The 22,112-nt window shown below is 40.9% G+C and overlaps 1 protein-coding gene across 15 annotated transcripts in view; it reads right to left on the bottom strand.

The window, feature by feature from the left end:
• Nucleotides 1-11,678, bottom strand: part of mbnl2 (muscleblind-like splicing regulator 2) — a 50,697-nt gene extending 39,019 nt beyond the window's left edge. For 6 of the 15 annotated variants that reach the window (XM_026159241.1, XM_026159236.1, XM_026159248.1 and 3 more), the window contains exons 1-2: nucleotides 8,020-8,377; nucleotides 673-1,586 (exon numbers count right to left, since the gene is read on the bottom strand). In XM_026159241.1, coding sequence (XP_026015026.1) covers nucleotides 673-846 — 174 coding nt within the window. In that variant the 5' untranslated portion in view covers nucleotides 847-1,586; nucleotides 8,020-8,377. Of the gene's footprint in view, nucleotides 1-672; nucleotides 1,587-2,942; nucleotides 2,995-7,592; nucleotides 7,992-8,019; nucleotides 8,378-11,406 lie in introns of those variants that run through there. The other 9 variants (XM_026159245.1, XM_026159243.1, XM_026159250.1 and 6 more) reach the window with 5 other exon arrangements.
• Nucleotides 11,679-22,112: the final 10,434 nt, after the last annotated feature.

Here is a 22,112-nt window from a genome sequence, read left to right on the forward strand (position 1 = left end):
TATTAAAGGGATAAACACTTCAACGTGGCTTTGAAGCTTCTAGTGGATTTTCCCTGAACAAAACGTGGTACAATGTAATGCCGCACATATTCAATCCATGTATTCAGGCTGACAAAAGCAGATTATCCGCATTTTGAAGATGTAATGCCTCTTCTTGGATCTGTGTGAACCAATATGACAAAACAAGCACTGACTGGTGTTTGTTGGTTGCATGTGACAGCTGACATGCATCCAGGAATAGAAGCCCTGGAGTGACTCAAGGCGATCAGATGCTCACCCACAAGTACTCATGATGGACAAGGCACAGTAATATTAGAAGAACTTCCCATGAAAAAAAAGAAAACGAATTGCACACACATGACAAAACCTCTGTGGCCTTTTCACTTCACAGGTCAGACTGGTCGGCTAACAGCAGCACAGCGTGGGGACATGACATGACGCGCTGAGCGCACAACCTACAACACGCTGACCATTTGAGAGCACAAAGCTGTAACATTTTGTGTCAGGTATTATACTGCTTCTGCAGAGATGTAATCCAAGTGCACAAATGTGTTTTATATCACACGGCAGATATAAACTAACAGTAATCACTTCTGTATGCCTGGGATTGACAGATAACAAATCAAGCAGCTCAAATTCTAGACGTCATGAACAGAAAACTGCAGTCCTTACCTTTAACGAGTCAAAGCAGGCGATCACTCTCCCATTCTCCACCTGGCAGCTTTTGGGTGGGTGGGCAAATTTGCATTCTTCATCACTGCGTGAACAAGTCCCGCGTTGAAACTGCCGGCACACTTCCAGGGTCAGCCATTTTGTGTCCCGTATGGAGGCAATGTTTAGAGCCATGTCAACAGCGCTGGCTGTAGAGCCGGGTTGCAGCAGAGCCACTAGGTTTAATGTGGAGGTTATCCTCTGAAGAGGAGCACTCCAGTTAAAAAAAAGAAACAAAAACAAAAATATCCCCAAAAAACAAAAGAACTAAGAAGCAGCAGAATGTGTAGCTATAAATGATCTGCTTCAGGTCAGTGGATCAGGCTTGTCCTTGCAGACAGGAACGTGGAGGTAATGGACTGGCAAAGTCTCTGTGACCTGAACATGGGACTACACTATTGCGCTATTGTGGAGTTTCTCAGTCAAACAGCTAGTTGTTTATCAATCAGTAAGTCTCAGGTGCGAACGTCTGGAAAGGCAGAGGGGGCATGCTCAGAGAAAAGCTTTAGTCGATGTACCCGTGTCCCCAAAATGTCCTCTGCGTGAGTGATGATATCTTTGCAAGGGGTGGATATCAGGGTTATTTTGAGGTACAATGGCACAGTTCAGGATAATACAAAGTTTGTGGCTTTTTATTGTTACCCTCTCTCTGAGCTTTGGCACGTTGGCCAGCTATGCAGCAGCTCCAGCAGCTCTTTACTTTTCCTTCACACAGATCACAGGTGAGGACAAATCAAGGGTCAGCGATCCTCACAGCCGAGCCGTGTGGCGTCACGATCGCAGAGGGCAAAAAAAAAAAAATCTGGAGTTCTTCAGAAACACTCAGCGATCTTCAAGTAGGGATGCTGTCTCACAAGGCACTTTCTGTCAGTGATCTAAAAGGGAGAAGTGAAAGAGAGAAAAGTAGAGACAAGAGACAAACAGAGTGAGGCTATTTTCACAGTGAGAAAATGGCTCGCTAATTATGACGGGAAACAATTTATCTAACAGGCTTCAGCAGGCGTTAACGGTGTTTGTTTTATGCGTGTCAATCTGAATTTGTGTGTGTACTGCCCCAGAGGAGTGCTAGCTCCAAAGGGGACAGGCCTGATAAACCAGAAAAAAAGGCAGTTAAAAGGTTATTCAGAAGCCATTTGAGTCTAAGTCCCACAGTCGCTGCTGTCCGCCTTTGTACGGGGTGACTGCAAGCCCAGTGGCTTTCCAACATATTGCATACAAAGTGGGGAATGGCAAAAGCCACTGTGCTATGAGACAGTGGACAAGAACGCAGAGTCAGAGCAGAGATAGAAAAAAGCCCCGGGGTCCAACCCGCCCTGTAGAGCCATGCACGGAGGGACGAGTTCAGCCAATAGAAAACCGCGCAGAGCAGCACTATTCCGGGCAGTCGTCCAGCAGCCGGAGAGGGACCGAGACAGATGCATATGCCAGTGCCAGACACGATTATGACGCTGCCCAGTGTCCGGCAATATTCACTGGTCTCCCACCATCCAAATTAGGTACTGGCTCATTGACGGCAGCCTGTCAATTTACATTCATTGGGGGGAGACGTGCGTCGGTGCGTCTGTGCTGCCTGTCTCATCCTGCAAAGACGCTGGTCCCTGTGTTTGGCTGTTGTCTAGGGACTGAGGAGGGACAATTGGTAGAGCAACAATATGAGGAAGTGACCTTTAGTTTGAGCATATGAAATCCATTACGGAGCTACTGCGCAAGGAGCTCTTTCATTGGCACATCTGGAAATATTTTTCTGCTAAATGCAGGCGGGTAAGGGGCTGAGGACACAGACTGAGGGAGGAGAAAGAGAAGGACTGTAAAAATATATAGAGTTCTGGTTAACAGATTACCCCACTGGAAAACATCTTGACCAATCTCACATGGCATATGAAAGGCTACACTTGTTAATGAAGGTTTGTGGGGAATTGTACACCCGTGTTCGCAGGGTTTGTCCCTGACAGGGAAGCAGCTGTCATACAGGTGTATGCTACTGGCAGATTCAGCACAGTATTTATTTTAATCTCTTGTCCACAAGACAGAGGTCTGAAGTAAGACGCACTTATCCTTTCTTCCTGGAATCTACTAAATTCTTCAGTTTGACATCCAAAATAAAAATTACATCTAAAAGTCCAAATGGAGAAGCCCATTTTTCTATAAGATAATTGATTTTTTTGTTGTTTATTTCAGGCATATAGGAGGGCAGATTTTTTTTTAAGCTTCTCTTGAAATTACCCACCAACCTTTGTCTAGCTAATCTAATTGTCCCACTTCAGAGCTGATCATGTGAAATGAGATCAGAAGCTTCCTCGCCTGATCGTACTGACGCCCAGGCTTCACTCTCCAAGGTTGGATTTAATTTCACATCATCACCCCAGGGAAAGAGCCAATCACTGCAAAAGAGACAGTCAGGTAAGAATCATGTCAGATCTGACCTTTAACAATTAATCCCTTCTTATTTTTAGGAGCCATAAGAAGTGTGTGATCAAGCTAACCTACTTTGTCAGAGAGTGTAAAGGGATGATAGTGCCATTTCTCTGAGAAATGACTTACTTTGAAAGGTGCAGCAAGTTGTGCTGAAATAGTAGGGGAACACAACCACTAGTCATTTTCTATTTTTCTATTTAAAGCAGGGGTTTACAGCAATCAAAGTTTGGATGAAAAGAAACAGCCTGACAGAGTGGATAATGCTTGGTCAGGGTCATCTGAACACTCCGAGGTGTCTCAACAGGCAACATTCAAACAATGTTTGCCAAGAAAGATATTCAAAACGAATGGTGAGGACTAGAGATCCAAAGGAGACTTATGTGGGTGGTAATAAGACTAAAACGAAGGAAAAACAGAACATAAAGAAAAACAAAGAAAATCTGTTCTGATATTGTATAGAACTGTATGTTTATGTAGTATTACTGCTGTCAAAAACACAAAACAAAAAACAGAATAGAAAAAGTAAAGTAAATATCTTAATAATATCCAACATCCTGACTAAGAAGCATTTGGTAATAACAAAGACATGCCGGTTCCACCCTGCTTCCAAAGAGCCAATGAACAGCCAAACCTCAAAAGATATTGTGTTGTTGCATTGACATATGCACAGATTAGACTGTTTACGATAGTTTTAACTATGTTGTGGGAGATATATCGACGTGCTATATTGGTAAAAATTTAGGTAAGAGTACTTGGCTCATCTACAAATAGAAATTTAATCGGGTTTTCCATCAAGATTAAGCTCGTAACAAGAGCACTCAGAGAACTCCCCCTCAACAGTGTGACCTTGACCTTGACCCGATTTTTAAACTAAATTAAATCAGCTCAAGCTGTTATTGGTATATACCATCACACAAAATTAGCACATGATATCTTGAACACTGTGGACACTGAACTGATTACATATTTCCTCCCTTTGGGGGGGGGGGGATTAGAGTCTGTGGGGCCAATATATCTGTTGATATCAGCTATTTAACAGTATTATAACGGTATCTGCATTTATAACGGACAATAAATGAAAATTTGAAAAGTAAAGAAGAGATAGCAGAAACACCCTTCAACCATGTTTCAAATTATTGATTTGCATAATTTGTCCACAAGAGGGCAGTCTGCTACATCCCTGATGGCAGCACACATAATTACCTACACATAACAAATGTTAGGGAAAAACAGTTTATGTTTCTTGTTTCTGAAAGAAAAAAAACACAAGAAATAAACCATTTAGATTGGATTTTAACATCACCAAATATTAGTATTGCTCTTAAAAATCCTATATTGATCAGGCTCTAGACAGAAACAGCAAAATAACTACCCTTTTATCTGGAGGGGTTGCTAAGATGGCAGCAAATTGCTGAGTTGCACTTACAGAGGTTTAGTCATTCATTTATATGCCAAATGTTTAGTAGACACATAAAAATTAATAATATATAACTTAATAAAGGAAATAATCAATAAAGCAGCCCTAGCAGTATTTTTAAACAGACGCTACATGTGCTTCGTTAATGTAACCTTTTAAGAGATGGGATATCTAACTGTAAAGTGATGTAGCCATAAATGCTAGCTAGACACTCTTTAGCGGTGGCAACTGAGAACACTCTTATATCCCTAAAACATACCAAAGCCCCTGCTAGGAAGTAAACTGTTATCATGGGGGGTGAACCTCTTATCTGTGTCATATAATTACACCCGATCCTAAGAGCATGAGAAACTCAAGCACAGCAGAAATAAATTGCTTTGGAATAACTACTATTGAAAACTGTAGCTGAAGTCAGAGGCGGTGCACACACTGTAAATTTAGGCTACTTTGACAATCCTTAACAATGTGACTCTGACATATTTAAAACTGCCTTAGTTTGCTCATGCATTACATCAACATGCAGCATGACTTAGTTTACACTGAGCTCTGTAGTCACGCTTTGAGGACAATGCCAATGATATGAAAGGACGGAAGGGCAGATGGTCAGCAGGTAGGAAGAGCCACACAGCATGTTCTGACTACTGCTTTTCTGCATAGGATCACTACTAAACACTAAATCCTTTTAATACCATTTCAAGGTAAAATTTGCATTAGAAATGAGCCTTTCTGCAGATCCTCATGGCTGAACCAGGCATTGCTTCTGCAGATCTGTGGCCTTTCTGGGGCAGAAAATTGCACCGCGGCTTTTGTTCTGCAGAAATGAAGCCTCTCTGTGAAGGACTAGTATAATAACGTGGCTCCAACAACACAGAAATATAGTCTATTTCAATGTTACTGTAATGAAATCGATTAGCCATTATTTTATAGCTGATGCTTGCTGGCTAAAGTCCACTGTCCTGTTTCAGAAAGGCAGCATTTTAAATGACACTCAAACTAATAAACTCATACACATGCACATTAGTGTATATGTTAGGAATTTTTTTGTTCTGTAATTTTTTGCTCTGTAATTTTTTTTGCGATGTTGAAAGAAGACTTTGTCTCCTCTTTGTCCTGTACAAACAGTGGTCAGACAGGGTGACCTGATAAAGCAGGATAGAGATGTAAAGTAAAGCACCACAGTACTAGACTTTATGGATTACTGATGCTTACCAAGGCCAGCTGGCTGAAGCATTATCTTGGTCAGTCTGGTTAGTTGAACGAGAGTCAGAGGGACTGGGGTGTCTCGAGTGAAAGTCATGGGCTTGACCTCTGATTACCACGTATGTAACCCATTATTCTGGTATCTGTGCACACCGGCTGTGCTGGGCAATTTATCTTTAACCGCATGTATTTGTTTAGGGGAGATGATAAGCTACCTGGTTCCTACTGGTCATAAGCTTTGTGGAAACGTTTTCCATGGCACCAGCAAGGTGTTGCTACCAAAATAAAGTCAAAATACAAATGGCTGTGACAGATGAGCGCATGAGCAGGGAGCCTGAGTGGCTGAATTTCCATTTATTACCATTTTGTGCTGGCAAACTGCAATTGTATGGCCATTTGCATGGCCAAGAGGAACAAGTGGTCAATGTTTTTCAAGGCTGTGTAGAGAGGGCCTCATTGTAGAGGGGAAATAGGAAAATGTTCAGTTTCCAGTGAGTAATGGAAAACGAGTGAGGCTTTTAGTTAAGGTTTTATCAGAATGTTCTCTATTCCTAAAAAACCAAACCGAGACGTCAAGTATGACATCACCATCATGTTCCTTTTTGCAAAATCTTCCTTTGCATCTTCCAGTGGGGATCAAGAGCAGGGCTAGACCTTGTAGCCTAATTCGTATTTAATACCCTGGAGGCTCTGATGCTTATGAAATTGTCTTTGGCATAAGCTATGGATCCTTCAGTTCAATATCATCAAATGCCATTAGCAATAAGGATGGGCTCAGCAGAGGCTATACCCGGACTAAGCTACTGTTCGGAGGCAACGCAAGAAGCATTTCACAGAGTCAGCACATAGGTGTGTCCCATATCATAATAGCCTTAGCTAAACCAGAATGACCTGAATAGCCCTGCTTGTGGTATGGGACTGGCCACTTGTTATCCGTGATCCTTTTCATAACTGGATGTATTTTCTATGTTTTTATAACCACTTAATTGAAAACAGGCAGGAGAAAGTTTCAGTAGATTTGATCGATCTTGACTCCTGCACTCAGTAAATGGATTTGTTTTCGTGTTGAAGTGAACCTGTCCTCTACCTAGTTAGCTACAAGGACTCAGGCAAGTCAACTAATTATAGTGCAGCTGGCAGCCGGAGATGAACACTGCTGTTGAGATAAATATGATGATTAACAGGACGTCCAGTCCCACTCCATTTAGTGAAACCAACACAAAGTGCACCTACTGCAAATGGAGCCAAGTTAAAATCTTACTTGAGCACTTGAAAACATAAGAGCTCAATGATTCAGCAAACTTGCCCTTGTATCACAGATCAGTTGAAAAAGCTCTGTTATGCAGAGGATGTCTGTAAAATCTACCAAGCACTAAATCCTTTTAATATTAGCTCGAGGTAGAATTTACATTAGTGTCAGAGAGCGGGGATTTCTAGCTGACAAAGTCTTGCAGTAAGGACATGTCTGAGATTAAGACCCCATTATTTTCTCATCAGGAAGGGCTGGACTGATGTTCCATTTTAGAAAACACCCACTTCCCCTTGATCTACAGCCAGACGCATGACACCACTCTAGCCTTTTCCATGCAGGCAGTAATGTCCACTGCTTGGCTGCCACCGGCCGAGCGTCTATTGCAAGGCTAAATGTAGACAGACAGCGGTAAGCTGAAGACACGTCAACCGTGCCCCATCTCACTCAGAGGTTAATTATGAACTGTGCCTTATTAGAACTGCGAACTTCCAGCTCATTTGAGCCATCGGCTATTTGTGTCCACAACACCGGCCTGTGCTCTTAACAAACAACCTTTGCCTTGGGAAATTTGCGCAAGAGTCACGAGGAAAAACTTACACAAAGTGAACAGCGACAGGACAGATGCCACACAACAGGAAAGTTTTTCTCGAGGCAGTGAAAAATATACAGCCCATGTGGCAAAAAAGGAGCTCTTGACATTTGTACTGAGGAAGGGGCAAGTCAACCGCTGTGATAATGCCTCTCCCGCAGGAGCTGAAAAAGAGAAAGTCCATTAACGGGGCTGGAAACTGCAATGAGGACAGTTGCTGCGTGGCTGCAAGCTCCCAGTGCTCCTACGCATTTATCCCACTCTGTCTGCATTTTCTTCCCTTTTCCTTGTTTTTAAGCATTACACTCTTTTCTCTCACACAGATAAAACATTCCCTCTGGTCCCTCCCCACCCAGACTGGTATGCAGCGCACTGCAGCAAAACTCCTGAAAAGAAAAAGGAAAAAAGCCAGCCAATCTGTCGGCTCTTTCCCACCTCCTTTCACCGGGGGTCCCGTAGCTCTGTGTCTGTCTGTCTGTCTGCTGTCCCAAACGCAGGACGCTCCCGGTGCTTCTGTGACGCGGAGCTACAGCGCAGCTCTCCCCTCAGCCTCAGCGACAGGAGTTAATGACCATGTGTTCTGCTGTCATTCCTCGCGAGCTCTTGACTGCTTCTGCCGGAGGTCCATGCCTAGACAGGGATTTTTCTATCAGTATCTCTCTCTCTCTCTTCCCCAAGCTGCCGAGCAAGCGAGCGAGGCAGGCAGGCAGGCAGGCGGGCAAGCAGGCAGGCAGGAAGCAAAGAGTGTCTACTCCAACTATCTGGCTGAAACACTTCCAGCCAACCCCTCCAACACCCCTAAAGCCAGCCCCTTCCTGCCCACCAGCCTGTGGCAAAGACCTGCCCCTTACCATGTTCAGCCAATGAAACAGCAGCTACTGCAAATCTGTGTCTCTCCATTGGAAGAGCACAGACTAAGTGATGGGGTGAAAACTGCTTTACAGTATAACAACCCCTGAATGCTGATCTGAAAAGGTATTTCCCCAATTTCACACCCTGCTTAACCAACTATCACAATATTTATTTCTTGTCTATTCTGGTGATAATATTCAAAATGAAATCATCATTAACTGAACTGCATTTAATAGAATATAGATAAATATACATGTTTGATGTAATTAAAGTGTAGCTGCAGATCCATGCTGAATATCACGTCCATCGCCATCATCACCCCAGGTAACAGGATCACTACATTTCTTCCCTCGCCCCCTCTCTCCTCTACCTCCCATCAGCATCTGTCCTCTGAACTCATTTGCGACATCAACCAGACAGTCAGACAACTCTCTCCTCTGCTCTTAATCACCTAATTCTATCCCCCGCCCCACCTTGTCTCTTTATCCCTACCTGCATGTTTTTCTACATTTCTATAAGCTATCTTTCAAGCTCTATTTCAATCCAATTCCTGAGTTCGCTGGACTGGAAAATTACACAGTAATGAACATTTCTGTTATTGTTATTGCATCAGAATTAGCTTCGAGAAAAGGGAAAGGGGAAAAATAACATGACGGCGGCTGGTATTGGAAGGTCCCTTCCACCCAGCTGATGACATGCTGGCTGGCATCATATGAGCCGTGAAACTGGAGCGTCACAGAACTGATGAGTCAGAGATCCAGCTTCATGACTTTTCGATCCAGATTCAATAGAACAGCTGTACTGTCTGTCTCTCTCTCTCTTTCGCTTGCCGTCCATCCGTCTCTCCCTCTCTCTCTCCCGCTCTCTCTCCCTCACATACAAAGGTTGTGGATGACGCGGCAGCCTGGGTGTTTCGTTGACATCAATGAGGATAAAAATGCTTTACAGTTCCACAAGAAACAAACCTATCAGCTGTGTGATTAGGCTTTGACAGTTGATGCTCAACAAGCGAAACATTTGTCAAAATGTTGTGAGAAGATAGAGGCTCGGGGTGATTAATCCCATTCGGCATGAAAAAGTGTCTACTTCAGCAAATGATGCCGAACACTGACGTCATCTTAGGGATCAGGGCACCTGTAGGTAAATGACACAGACAAGCGCTCTGCCGCTGCATGAGGCACGGGCTGGGAGGCGGGGCTATGTCATCCTTTGTTGAAAGAAAAAGTGCCACCTTACACCATCAGTGAAAGTAGTTTCACTACTACCGTGTACACAATACCAAGCGATCATTTTAATGATCCTAGACGGTGAACATTAGTTATGACCTGAATATTGAATGTAAAAAGCAAAAAGCAACTTCCACGGATGAATGAAGCTTATCAATCTCTAATTTGCCTGCAGCCAACTTCTCAATAACCCTCACTGAATAACTGTCAATAACTGCATAACAAGCCAAGCCACTGCTAATTTCCACTGGCAGACCTCAGATAGCCTACCTCCTAAATAGATTTGTCCGACAGGAAAACAAACAAAAGCCTGGCAGCCAAACAAGCCGAGCTACTTCCTTCCCGCATGGTATCCCCTCCCCTCTTATTATCCCTGTCCTGTTTGACCCCAAACTGCTTGGCTCACTCACACACAACCAGATTTATAATTCTGCGGCCCAAAGCAGCTTCATATTCAAATATAATAGGGGAATAATCTGAAACAATGGCTAATAGAAAATGAAAACAGTGATGGGTTAAGACTGTGTTTGAAATACTCTCCCTCAGCACAGAACACTGTCTGTGCTTTTTCTGTTAGTTACATGCGACAGAGAGAGAGAGAGGGAAAAAAAGGGCTCAGAAATAGGGCAGTGAAGACAGATCAATGAAAAGGCAGCTGTCCTTTTCTATTATTAGCTGTAATCAAATATCAAGCAGGAAAGAGTTGTGCTTCCTTCCATTTGAAGCCCATTCTGATAAGTCTGTCAAATGCAGAGTCTGCATTAAAATATAGAAGAGCTTAATGGATGCAAGGGTCAACCAGGGCTTTTTTAAAAATAAAATACACACCAACAAAGCCATTCAAGTATATTTCATTCTCACTGAACTCATACTTTCTGGAAATTAATCTAACATTTGTTTTATCCTTTTCAACATTATTGAGCAAATGTTACATTCCTTATTATACAAAGCTCATTTTCCACCAATTACACTGTGCTGTTGAATGTCATGTCTTACTTGAGCTTTAATAACCACGACATATTCCATCCAAATGGCAAACCAAGGTCTGGTTTCCATATGAAAATAAAGACACTGGTGCAATGCTCTTCTGTGCTGCTGCTTTGCATGTTCACAGGGATTAATAATTGTAAATAACCGATCAGAAGGTATTAACCTTAAATGTGTAAAGGCTCTAATTTGAAAAAGCTGCAATGGCTAAAAGTTTGTCTCCACTCATGCCTCATCAGTCCTTTACTTTTCCTTTAAATCGAACAATCCATTAATCCAAGTAGCAGCTAATTTATCTCAAAATGCAGAAGTTCATTGAATACTGAAAAAAACGCACCGTTAATGACAGCTCAACAAACTCACCTGCAGAATTAATAATAAATGAGTTGTTATTAAATCTATTCCCAGTGGGCTTCGTTAGGTCATTTCCCACTTCATAATGCAACATAAAGCACTGGACTGAACACTTTTCGGATACACAGGGAGCACGAAGGTGCAGCATCTGTGGATTTGAGTTATATTATATTATATTTTACTTACGAGCTTTCAGCTGTTTTTATTAGCTATTTGGGCACAGATTGGCGGCTAGCCCTACAAAACAGCCTTCCGTGAATTATTTTTATGATGGTGGAGTAATATTAGCCACCTCTGCTGTTCCAAGAAGTCTCTACATTTACCATAACGCCACACCGTGTGAAGTAGCATCAGAGTCGAGGTGTGCTAACACTACCTGCTAAGCTAACTACCTGATGCTTACCTGATGACGAACCTGTCACATCCAGCTGCACTTCAGCCGCTACCAACGGTTTCTCGAGAGCGCTGTTTCGGTTGATATGGGACTCACGGTTCGGCACAGGACGGCAGAAACGTTCTTCGACTAACACTTGCCTCTATTTGCGTTCCGCAGCAAACTTTTTCGCTTTCAAAACAGATGTCAGTGAAAGTAAGCTATCAGTCGCTACACGCTAGCTCGCTAACTACTTTTAAGTCTAGGGCAGGAAGCAACAAGCGATTTTGACAGTTCGAGGAAATGTTGAGTGTGCTTCCCTCAGGGGGGGTTACTACTATGGTGTAAACGTTAATAGAGTATTTATTATCAAATGTTTGAGCCACTGTAGATGCTACTGAAAGAAAAACACTTTTCGGTTAGAGTGAAGTGTTACATGTATTCCGTTTTACCATTGAATTCTACTTCTATTCGATAGAGAAGATAGCCCGCTCACCCTAACAGTAAATATGGTACAATCCAGAGTGAGCAAGGGAAGGGGTGGGGGTGGCTGTTACCTAGGAAACAACAGTGAATCTCCCTCGGGTAAAAAATGTGGCCACTGATTTATGAACCAGTGCCTGTCTGTCTGTCAAAGTAGCCTCCAATCGACAGGATAAAAACATTGAAGGCATTTGATAAAGCATATTATCCTTCAAGATGCTCTGGTTAATCCAGATAAGTTCTAACACTTTTTGACTCCAATAACCAATCATTTCTCAGGTAAATATCATTTTTATTAATCGTATTTTAGGGGGTATTTGTGCAAGAGTGATTTCAGAAACATTAACCTTTCCTAAAGTAATATTTGGATTATAGATATATATGCTGCATGGTGGTGTATGAATTTGTTATAGGCTAATGTTGTTGATGTTTCAGATCAGCTGAGAGAAATTATCCTGCTAAAATGATCATAATTCAGCCCATCGTCACTGCTTCATGTGCAGCAGAGCCTGCGCATTTTGCAGCGTAATTGCATACAGCTGGCTGAATTTAGCACTTTGTGACACACAGGGACCCGTTGTCAGCAAGGAGCGCAACGAGTCAACAAGGAGCAAGTCACAAATATCCCCGGAATGAGCAGAGAGGCACAAATTTAGCCCCACTGACTGCTGCCCACGCCATGTGCTGCCTATTGAGCACATGAACAATGAACATAGCCAGATCGCAGACTGCCATGTCAGGGCCGAGGCCTGCTTCAGTGGAATGCTACTTTGGATAAAGGCATCCCAGTTTGTCAGGAGGCAGCAGCGTGATTAGATGAAGATTTTGTTGGTGGGCTGTGGTTTGATGACAACTGTAATAGTCAGAAACTCAAACAGTTGAGTGTTGAGTGTGTATAATTATGGGATCAAGTTAATATTTGTTATAATAATCTGACCAGGGTCAGACTGGTAACTGCACATACTTTTGGATTGGATTACCTCGTGTCAGATATTGGTCACACAGTTCAGCATGTGACATTTAATACCCATCACACTGCTGACATCTTCATATTTACAAAACATGATCTCAGAAGGGCAGCAGTAAAGGTCTCAAACAACACCAGGAGATTTCTCTTCTCCCTGCTCCTGTTCTTGTCAGCATTTTATCAAGAAAAAAAAAATCACCATGATCTTGCATGCTCATGTAGGATGTTATAACAAGCAGAAAAGTAAACTACATCAAATCACAGCACCACAATGGCGAGAATCTAATGATTATGAAAAACCGCTCACATAGGTCAAGCTCAACCCCATCACCCCCCTGAAGACCTAACATATCGATCCCAATGCAGAGGAGGCATTTGTAAAAAGAATTGAAGAAATCCTGCTGCCGGCATCCTTTTCTAAAAGCCCCTGAACGCCCACACTCTTCAAACACACTCATTGGGGCTCGCACTCATAAAAACGCACGAGTAAAAACAGAACAGGCTTCAAAAATATCAGTTTAACAAGACGCTTTCTTTATGTGACATGTTTGAAATGAAGTTGGAGGTTGAAAATGATGGAGGCGTAGCACTGATGCGCTTCAGTCATTTTCTCCTCCTGCGTTATCCAAGACAGAGTCATTTAAAGTCTGCACACTTGTATGAGCGTGAACAGCATTTTGGGTATAATTTGTGGGAAAAAAAGAAAAAAGAAGAAGAATCTGCTCGGGAAACAGGTGGCTCCTTGTCGCCGGAGACACGGATTCATCAGAATTCAAAATAAATTATTTTCCTATGAGTCATAAATAAGGAGATGAATGTGCTCATATGTATGCATTCAAGAACATAATGTATTTGAAATATACACGTATACACACACACGCACGCGAGCAAAATAAAAAACAAAACAAAAATGACCCAAAGCAGATGCCTGTGTGTGTGTGTGTGTGTGTGTGTGTGTGTGTGTGTGTGTGTGTGTGTGTGTGTGTGTGTGCTGGGCTCATTAATGGGTTTTGACTCTACATTTGTTGCAGTAGCAGTCTGTAGAGTGGACCTTGGGATCAACTGAGGAGGCGTCAGGCAGAAAAACAACCGCAGTATCTACAGGACGCCACTGATAGTTTCTCTCACACAGAGAATAAAGAGAACGCTGTAGAAAACAGTTTGCACCCGCAGACAGAAATCAGTAAACAGACACTCATACGGGGAGAATACATGCAACATACATGCACATCACCGCCGAAGCTCTTAAGTCTGAGGCACACATACACCTACACGCAGTGGGCAAAGCTCCACGTCAAGGACAGTATTGATCTTTTTAAATGAGAACGCACCTGATTATGAAAGCTTTTAACCCAAATGCCTAATGCAGCACAGGTTTAATGGAAAGAGCTTAAAGCGGATACAATACTCAGGAGAGAGGGCGCGTGCGCGTGCGTATGCGTGCGTGGTGAGCGTCCACGTGCACTCTCCACTGAGGTGCAGTCAATTTGATTGATTGTTGAGAGATCACCTAGGCATTTTACTCCCGCCATGACGAGGATTTTACTGATCAAAGAGGCTTAAGTAATGATGGATTGAAGATGGTCCCGCCGTCATTAAAAAAAAACAACACCAACAAAATAAAAAACCCTGATCCCAAAAGTAGTGCACAGCACACCAGGCAAGACTATTCAAAATGCTGAGAGGGAACCATTTCGAGGCAGGCTCATTTGTTCACTGAGAAATGACCACTTATGCATCATCATAAATCATCTGCTGCAGCTGTTTGTTCATATTGCTTCATCCATTCCTCCAGGATCCCTTTCAGTATAAAGGCAGATGCTGCATAATCCATAATGAATCAGATTTTATGAAATTCACAAGGAAGTGAAATGTTTGACTCATCAGTTTATTATGCACCAGATATTTACACCAGATTATGAAATGTATTTCCAGTAAACAGTGAAAGCTAACAAATGCATTGTTTGTTTTGTTGAACTTGAAAGTCAATATTTGGTATGACCACCTTTATTCTTCATCCTAGTTTGAACTCTTTCTTGTCATTGTTTTATTAAGTAGTCAGGAATAGTTCTCCAGGTTTCTTAAAGGACATTTAAAGCTCTTCTTTGGATGTTTCTGCTTTTTCTACTGTTCGCTGTCAAGACGATCCCACACTGCTTCAATAATGTTGATGTCCAGGCTCTGGGGAGGCTAATCCATCGATTGCGTGTTTTTCTATCCAGGTATGCTTTTACTGCATTGGCACTGCGTATGGACTCATAGTCATACTGAAAAATGAAGCAGTTGCTGACTAGATGCTTTCCCAAGGGGACTGCATGGTGGATCAAAATACTTGGTGGATCTTACCATACTTTTCTGATTTCATAATTCCTTGAATTTTGACAAGATCCTCAGCTACACTAGCTGAAATCAAGCCAGTACAGCTAACAGCAGGGAGGAAAGCTAACAAATGTATTGTTTGTTGAGGTTTTGTTGAACTTGAAAGCCAATATTTGCTTCCAGTGATGCTTCCAAACAGGAAGTCCAAGGTTTAGCAGTGCCCCAAACCGTGACAGAGACTGCACCAAGTTTTACACATGGCTGTAGACGCTCACTGTTATGCATCCTGGTCTCCTCCACTCATTTTTTTAATCCAGTTCTTGTGTAATTTTTAATGCCTCAGCCTTTTCTCCTGTTTCCCTTCCTTAAGGATGTCTTCTTCACAGGCATCCTTGGACTGAGACCATTTCTGATGAGGCTTCAGTTGATCAGCAGTAGATGATCAACTAAAGGGCCAGATGCATCTCTCAGCTCCTGTGTCAGGTTTGCTGACATTTTTCCTATTTATTAAGGACATACATTTTGGATACTACTGTAGATAGTTTTTTAGTCCACTTGTCCAGTTTCCTCAGATTTTTTAAAGGACACACTGCACACCATGCAGACATGTTTTCGACTGATAGCTCTTTGGGAATCACCTTGTTGGTGCAAAAATACTTTTTTGATCCTGACAAACTGTTATCTTTGCAATTGTTTGTAGAATCAATTCTATAGAAATGGGATAAATTGTGTTCCTCTGACAGGCCAAAAGATACAATTTAAAACCTATTCTTTGCTGTCTGCAATCTGCAGACACAACACTGTGTCATCATTTGAGTTGGTACCTTTTTTACGTTTGAATAGGGCAGTATTAACCCCTTGAGGGTGGCTCAAGAAATAGACAGAGAGGGTTTGGAAGCGTTAATGTAGCACAGAAGGCGCCATTCTTACTAAAACAAATCCTAAACTTTAAATGCTAAAACTGATGCTTCCAAACAGAAAGTCCAAAAACAAATGGGGGATGTCATGGTGGCTACTTCCATCTTTTATATACAGACCATTGTTGTTGGTGTTTTTCTGCTATTCATTTTATCTTAGCACAGTGGGGAAAGCACAGCCGATATCTTGGTTCCACTAAGTGTGCCACTAAGCAGTGTCATATTTTCACAGACCTGTCTTAAATTAAGTTCAGCCATCATTAACACACCCGAGCTTTCCTATTGTCACAAATCTGCAGTGAAAAGGACTGTTGATTGAAAGAGTGGCTCATATTTAAAACAGACGATTAGTGATCTGTTTGAATATATTGAATGAATTTTCGAATTTTTAAAAGAGACACCTCACAGCCACAGAATCACACGAATAATGGGAGAAATTTAAGGTTGTATCCAATGGCTTCATCATTATTGAACCCAAAAGCATCACAATTTGCAGCAACTTTCCACCATAGCTGCCTTATATTTGAGGTGTTTTACAGTTGTAGGATCTCATCTCACGAGAGAGTAAATCCAATAACGAAGGGTGGCCTTTCAGAAAAGAAAACATACTGGCAGAGTAATTGTGAGAGATGAAAATCTTGGAAATGTCAGGAGAAATGGCATATTACCATGACAACCCAGCTATTGTCTCATCAAGGTTGCAGTGCGTGGAGTGTGGCAACAAAACGAGACCGTGACTGTTGTTCACCATCAGGAGTGATTGCAATAAATCGGCTGTTTTCTACGAGCCATTGTTCAACACTAAAATTGAATTGACTCATTCCCTGAAATTGCTCAGCCGAAAATCAATCTGGTATCATCAGCTTCCCCCCACTAGAGTCCAAAGTGCTTCCAAATACAGTAAAGGAATTTATATTATTCATGAGCTCAAGGTTCACACAAGGCCACCAGCGAGGCCCAGACTCCTTAATGGCTTAACCGCCCTTCATCACAGCCAAGCTGGCCCTGTCATCCTGATCTGGCAGTCACGTAGCCCAAAGGACTAAGGCTCCTCTGAAAAACACTGTTGAAAAAAACAACAACTAATTTTTCACATAAAATGTAAAAAAAAAACGTAAAAATACGGTTGTGTTTATAATTACAACCCACAATTTACTGTTAATTTTTAATTATATCAGTGTAATGGGGTTTTATGCATGTTTTATGCACGTTTATGCAAACGTGCATGTTTAGTAGATCTTTATTGTTAAAAAAGCTTTAGCACTATAAATTTTAACTGATTTAAAAAAAAGGTCCAGAAAATGTCATTGATAATACCACGACTGTCGTATGTGTTTAACATTTATTGTTCCAACTTCTTATATTTCTGAATACTATTATTTTTCTGTAATTTTTCTAATTTCAGTCAATAAATTTAAAAGATACATAACTACTCGAAAATTAGTCTGTGAAATTGCAGTAATTGTAGCAGTTTTTAATTACAATACTTTTTAGATTTATATAATATAATTAAAAAAAACAATTAACAAAAGAACCCAAACAATTAATTAACAATTAACAAACAATTAAAAGTACAAAAAATGTACTTATTTTCACTCATTGCATCAATGAAAAAAAAGATTAAATGTTATGTTTATTCTTGGTTAAACTTTTCTTAAAATGTTATTTTACACTATAAATGTTAATTCGCAGTCTGTTTTTTGTATATTTATTGACATTTCCTGTATTTAACATATTATATTTAACATAACATATTATATTTAACATAACATATTATTATAACGTATTATAACAGGGAAATTCTGTAAAAAAAAGATTCTCTTAAATCCCAGTATTTTTTACAGTGTATTTAAGAATAAATTAAAGATCACAGACAGAAGTCAGCTAATTATGTTCACACTGTGTTTCTCCCTTACGCAAGCACTCATAAACACCAAGGCAAATTGTGGAGGTAGTAATTAAGTATTTTGCTCTTTGATAAGCTGTAATGATGTAGGAATTTTTGTGAATGAAAAATGAATGGGTGCGTGGGGATGACCTGTTATTCCGCCTTCCAGTGTCTGTGTCAAGATCGGTTGATGTGACAGCAGGAAAAAATGTTTGCGTATATGTGTTCCCCTCAGTGTAAGAGACAATAATAATCTCAAGGCGACCCATCAAGGTGAAATATTGATGCGTCTGCTGCAAAGCTGCTGCAGGAGGTTACAGGGCCACCTCCATTGCCTCACTCCCACAGAAATGCTGACCTCCAAGATCGTGTAACAAACAGTAGATATCCCTACATGGCTTATGCTGGTTCTATCACTCGGACTGTGTAATAGGAATTTTCTATTTTTGCACTACAATTTTTATCAGTTTAAATATTACGCTATGATTTTCCGAATTATAGCGTGTTCGGGTGTTCTTCATTTATACTGTAAACAACATACAACTATCACTTGGCTTCATGATGCTGCTGCTCTAGAGTTCAACCTCCTTGACATAAGAAAAAAATTCCATTGAACTGTTTAGCCGTCAGCAACTGATTGCAAGTAATTACAGCAACCAACTGGGTACTTAAAGGCTGAGTGGGCAACACCCTTAACCTCTGGCCAACCACTTTTGATCATGAGACAATAGTACAGGTTGCCGCGCACAATGGGAAGCAACTTGTCTTCAAATAATCCTGGTATGACTTGTACTGACTGCTATCACTCTCACACAGATTTGCAAACACAGGTTAAATTTTAAACATGTGAGTCTGCACTGATGAGCTCAACTCGGTTGAGTTGCCAGCTGGTTTTATTCTGGTTATATTCCTACATAAAGCAGGGTTGCTGGGTGCCTATGTCGTGGAAGAACTAAATTTAGGTTGGATTAGTTTTTGTAAATGTCTGTTTTAATGGGAATTTATGTGCACGTAGATAGCAACTGATTTGAAACACACATCAACGGATTTTGATTTATATTAATATAAAAGTGTTCATCACAAACAGATTGACTCCATTTAATCACAAACTATTAGCAGACTGACTTCACTTTAATCCTGTTAACTCCCATCTCAATGTATCAAGAACCTGGTCCCCATGTTGTAAACAGCTATTTCAAAGGCAACCACACTTTGCACATGGTCACAACAATGCTGGTTGTGCTGTCATGTCCAACCACTGTAGCATAAGTGAGAGGTCTCTGAAGAAGAAGGTTAGCTTGCGCAAAGCCAACTAGAAAGACTGGGAAAACATATGTAGATAACTAGACTGGACAACAGTTTGTTTGTTTTTCGCTAAATCAATCAAGTCTGAAGGAAAACCCTTTACCAGGATGGAAACAGCATTGATTACGCTTTGTTTGCGTGTTTGTCATACTGTGACCAAAACCTCTGGCCTATATTCCAATCCCACATTTCCAGAAAGGGAAAACTAGATGTGTTAAATGTAAGGATGATGTTGTTTGTAACACATTTAAACCACACATAAAATTCACAGATCTTTTCGACTGTTTTTTACTGCTATTTCTTCTCATTTGTTTTATTCACTCCCTATTTTTAAGCACTATTTCTCAGGAGCACCTCTACAGGTGGCATTTGCTCCTGAGGGCACCTGACCTGCAAAAGGCTTGCAGCGTCCTCTAGGCCTGTGGGCAGCCTAAGGCAAGAGAGTGGAGGAAAGAAGGCATAAAAGGACAATTAAGGGCTAAATATGCTGTATAACCTTCGCCTTCCTTTTCCCCGGGGCCCTGTCTCATTTTTCCTCTCCTCTCTCTCCCTCCCTGTTACCTTTTTCCTCATTTCGATCAGGCGCTCCACATCCCAACACACAATTCCCAAACCACCCACACAGACAGTTACACAGATAAAGCCATGCAAATCCACAACACGTCCTTTTACTGTAACAAGCGATAAAGTCTATGAAACAGAGCTTCATCTGAGTGACATAAAAGTCCAGTGTGACTGCTCATGCAGAGCTCGTATTACAAGTGAATGAATGAATAAACAAACAAACCTGATTTAGGGCTCCGTATGGCATGGACAAAAACAGATGAGTCATATATAAGATAAAGAAAAATCAGCTTGGGTCACTCTGAATGTCAGCTTCTTTCTGCTGTCCCCAACTAACTTAAAAGCTCTGCGGGTTCAGGTTAACCTTTCTCGTGTCCTTAACATTGGACAGGCAAAAGTTAAACAGAAATCACTGTAAGATTTATCCATTATATAACAAAAGATGTGACAATCAGGATCTCACTGCTCTATATGTGATTCTGTTAAATGGTCATAATGCTGGTGTGGCTTTAATCCACCTACCATTTACATTTATAGCATGCTTTTGTAATGCGCACAAAACCTAAATGACCACAAACGAATCACCACGTTAATGGTAAACTCAGGGCCTTAAAGCCTGCCCGAGGGCTTGAATTACCCAGCTATTAGTCCAGATATGGAAAGATTTTTACACTGAACCCAAATAAGATCCTGAACTGAAGAATTCAGAAATATTCACTGATATGATATTAAATTTTAGTCAAGCTTTTGGCCTGGTCTGTCCTAAAAAGTCATGATACACATACACAGACACAGAGCAAACAGAAATGTCCACTGTCCAATGGTCACAATGTATACTTAATCTTCTCACTCTGTTTTCTGCACCACATCCTGCTTAGTGGATCAAACAGACATTCAAACATCCACTTTGCCGCTAAATGAATCCAGCATTGCAAAAATTTCACCGTAATTATCGATTTCTAAGTGGCCTTACAAGCAGCATCAGTCAAAGTCTCCTTCAAACACAACAATTATTATATTACAGTAACCATGGTGATTTATTTGCTGTATGATTTGCAGTGGAAATGTATTTATGGATGGGAGTAGGCGGAGGATCAGCAAGTGTGTATGTGTGAGTGCGTTTGTGCCAAGGGCTAAATCAATTAAATACCTTGCCAACATACACTCTCGGTCTCTCTCTCTCTCTCACACGCACACACACACATACACACACACACAACCCCTTTGACCTCTGAGCTATGAACACAGATTTATATGAGAACGAGATGCTTAAAAAGTCTTCCGCATTTATTAGTAATAATAATAATATTGTTGCTATTTGCAGACATTTAATTGGAAATAAAGGTTAAGTTGGTTTGCTGCTAATAAAACAATAAAATATTCATTTAGATGAGTAGGCAGATATTAAAAATGCTCTGACTTAATTATTCTTCAAGCATGTGTGTTTATTTTGAAACATTTTTCATCAGTGGTACAAAAGCTGTTAACCACTGAAATTCTTCAATCGCAACAATGGGTGTATTGCTCCATCTAGTGGACATAGATGGCATAAAAACATTGAAAGCTGTTCTATAATGCACGGGCTTATAGATCCAGCGCATTCAGATTGAATATACTGAGTGGACTGGTGCTTTTAGACTGAAAGGTACACTTCCTGCCATGATTTCCCTCTGTGTCCCCATCCAAAAATAAATAAATAAATAAATAAAATAAAAATCTTTTCAACTGATAACCACATTTCACTTGTTTAATCTTATACAGAGTCATTTTTTCTTGTCTTGTATATACTACATACACTATATTTATTTTATATATTTATTCAATTTCGTTGTTCTTAAAAGCACAAAGACAATAAAAATTCTGATTCTGATCTGGAAAAGTGTTGGTTAAAAAAACCTCCCATCAAACAGTGTTATATCTATTCATGATAAATATTAGCTTATTATTGGAACACCATATGCAATAAAGAATCACATACACATGCCATAGCAAAAACAACAACTGACTAGAAGCCCAATAATCAACAACATTCTTATGACATGACTAACAGCTGCTTTGGTATACCTTTCCCCAGTCACCCCTTACCTAACATGTGGATTATAAACAACCCTGTAAGCTAAACAAAAATGACACTGGTTAGACCCAGATACACAAATCTGCCTTTAAGCTGCTGGGTGACTTTCTGTCTATATATACTTCACTAGTAATTAAACCTGGAGTACAAAGTTCTGAGTAAAAACACTCAGAGGTTCTTTCAGACTGTTCTTTGCCAAAGTAATGTATCCTTAAATGT

The sequence above is a fragment of the Astatotilapia calliptera genome, chromosome 23 (assembly GCF_900246225.1).
Source record: "Astatotilapia calliptera chromosome 23, fAstCal1.2, whole genome shotgun sequence".
Classification (NCBI taxonomy): Eukaryota; Metazoa; Chordata; class Actinopteri; order Cichliformes; family Cichlidae; genus Astatotilapia; species Astatotilapia calliptera.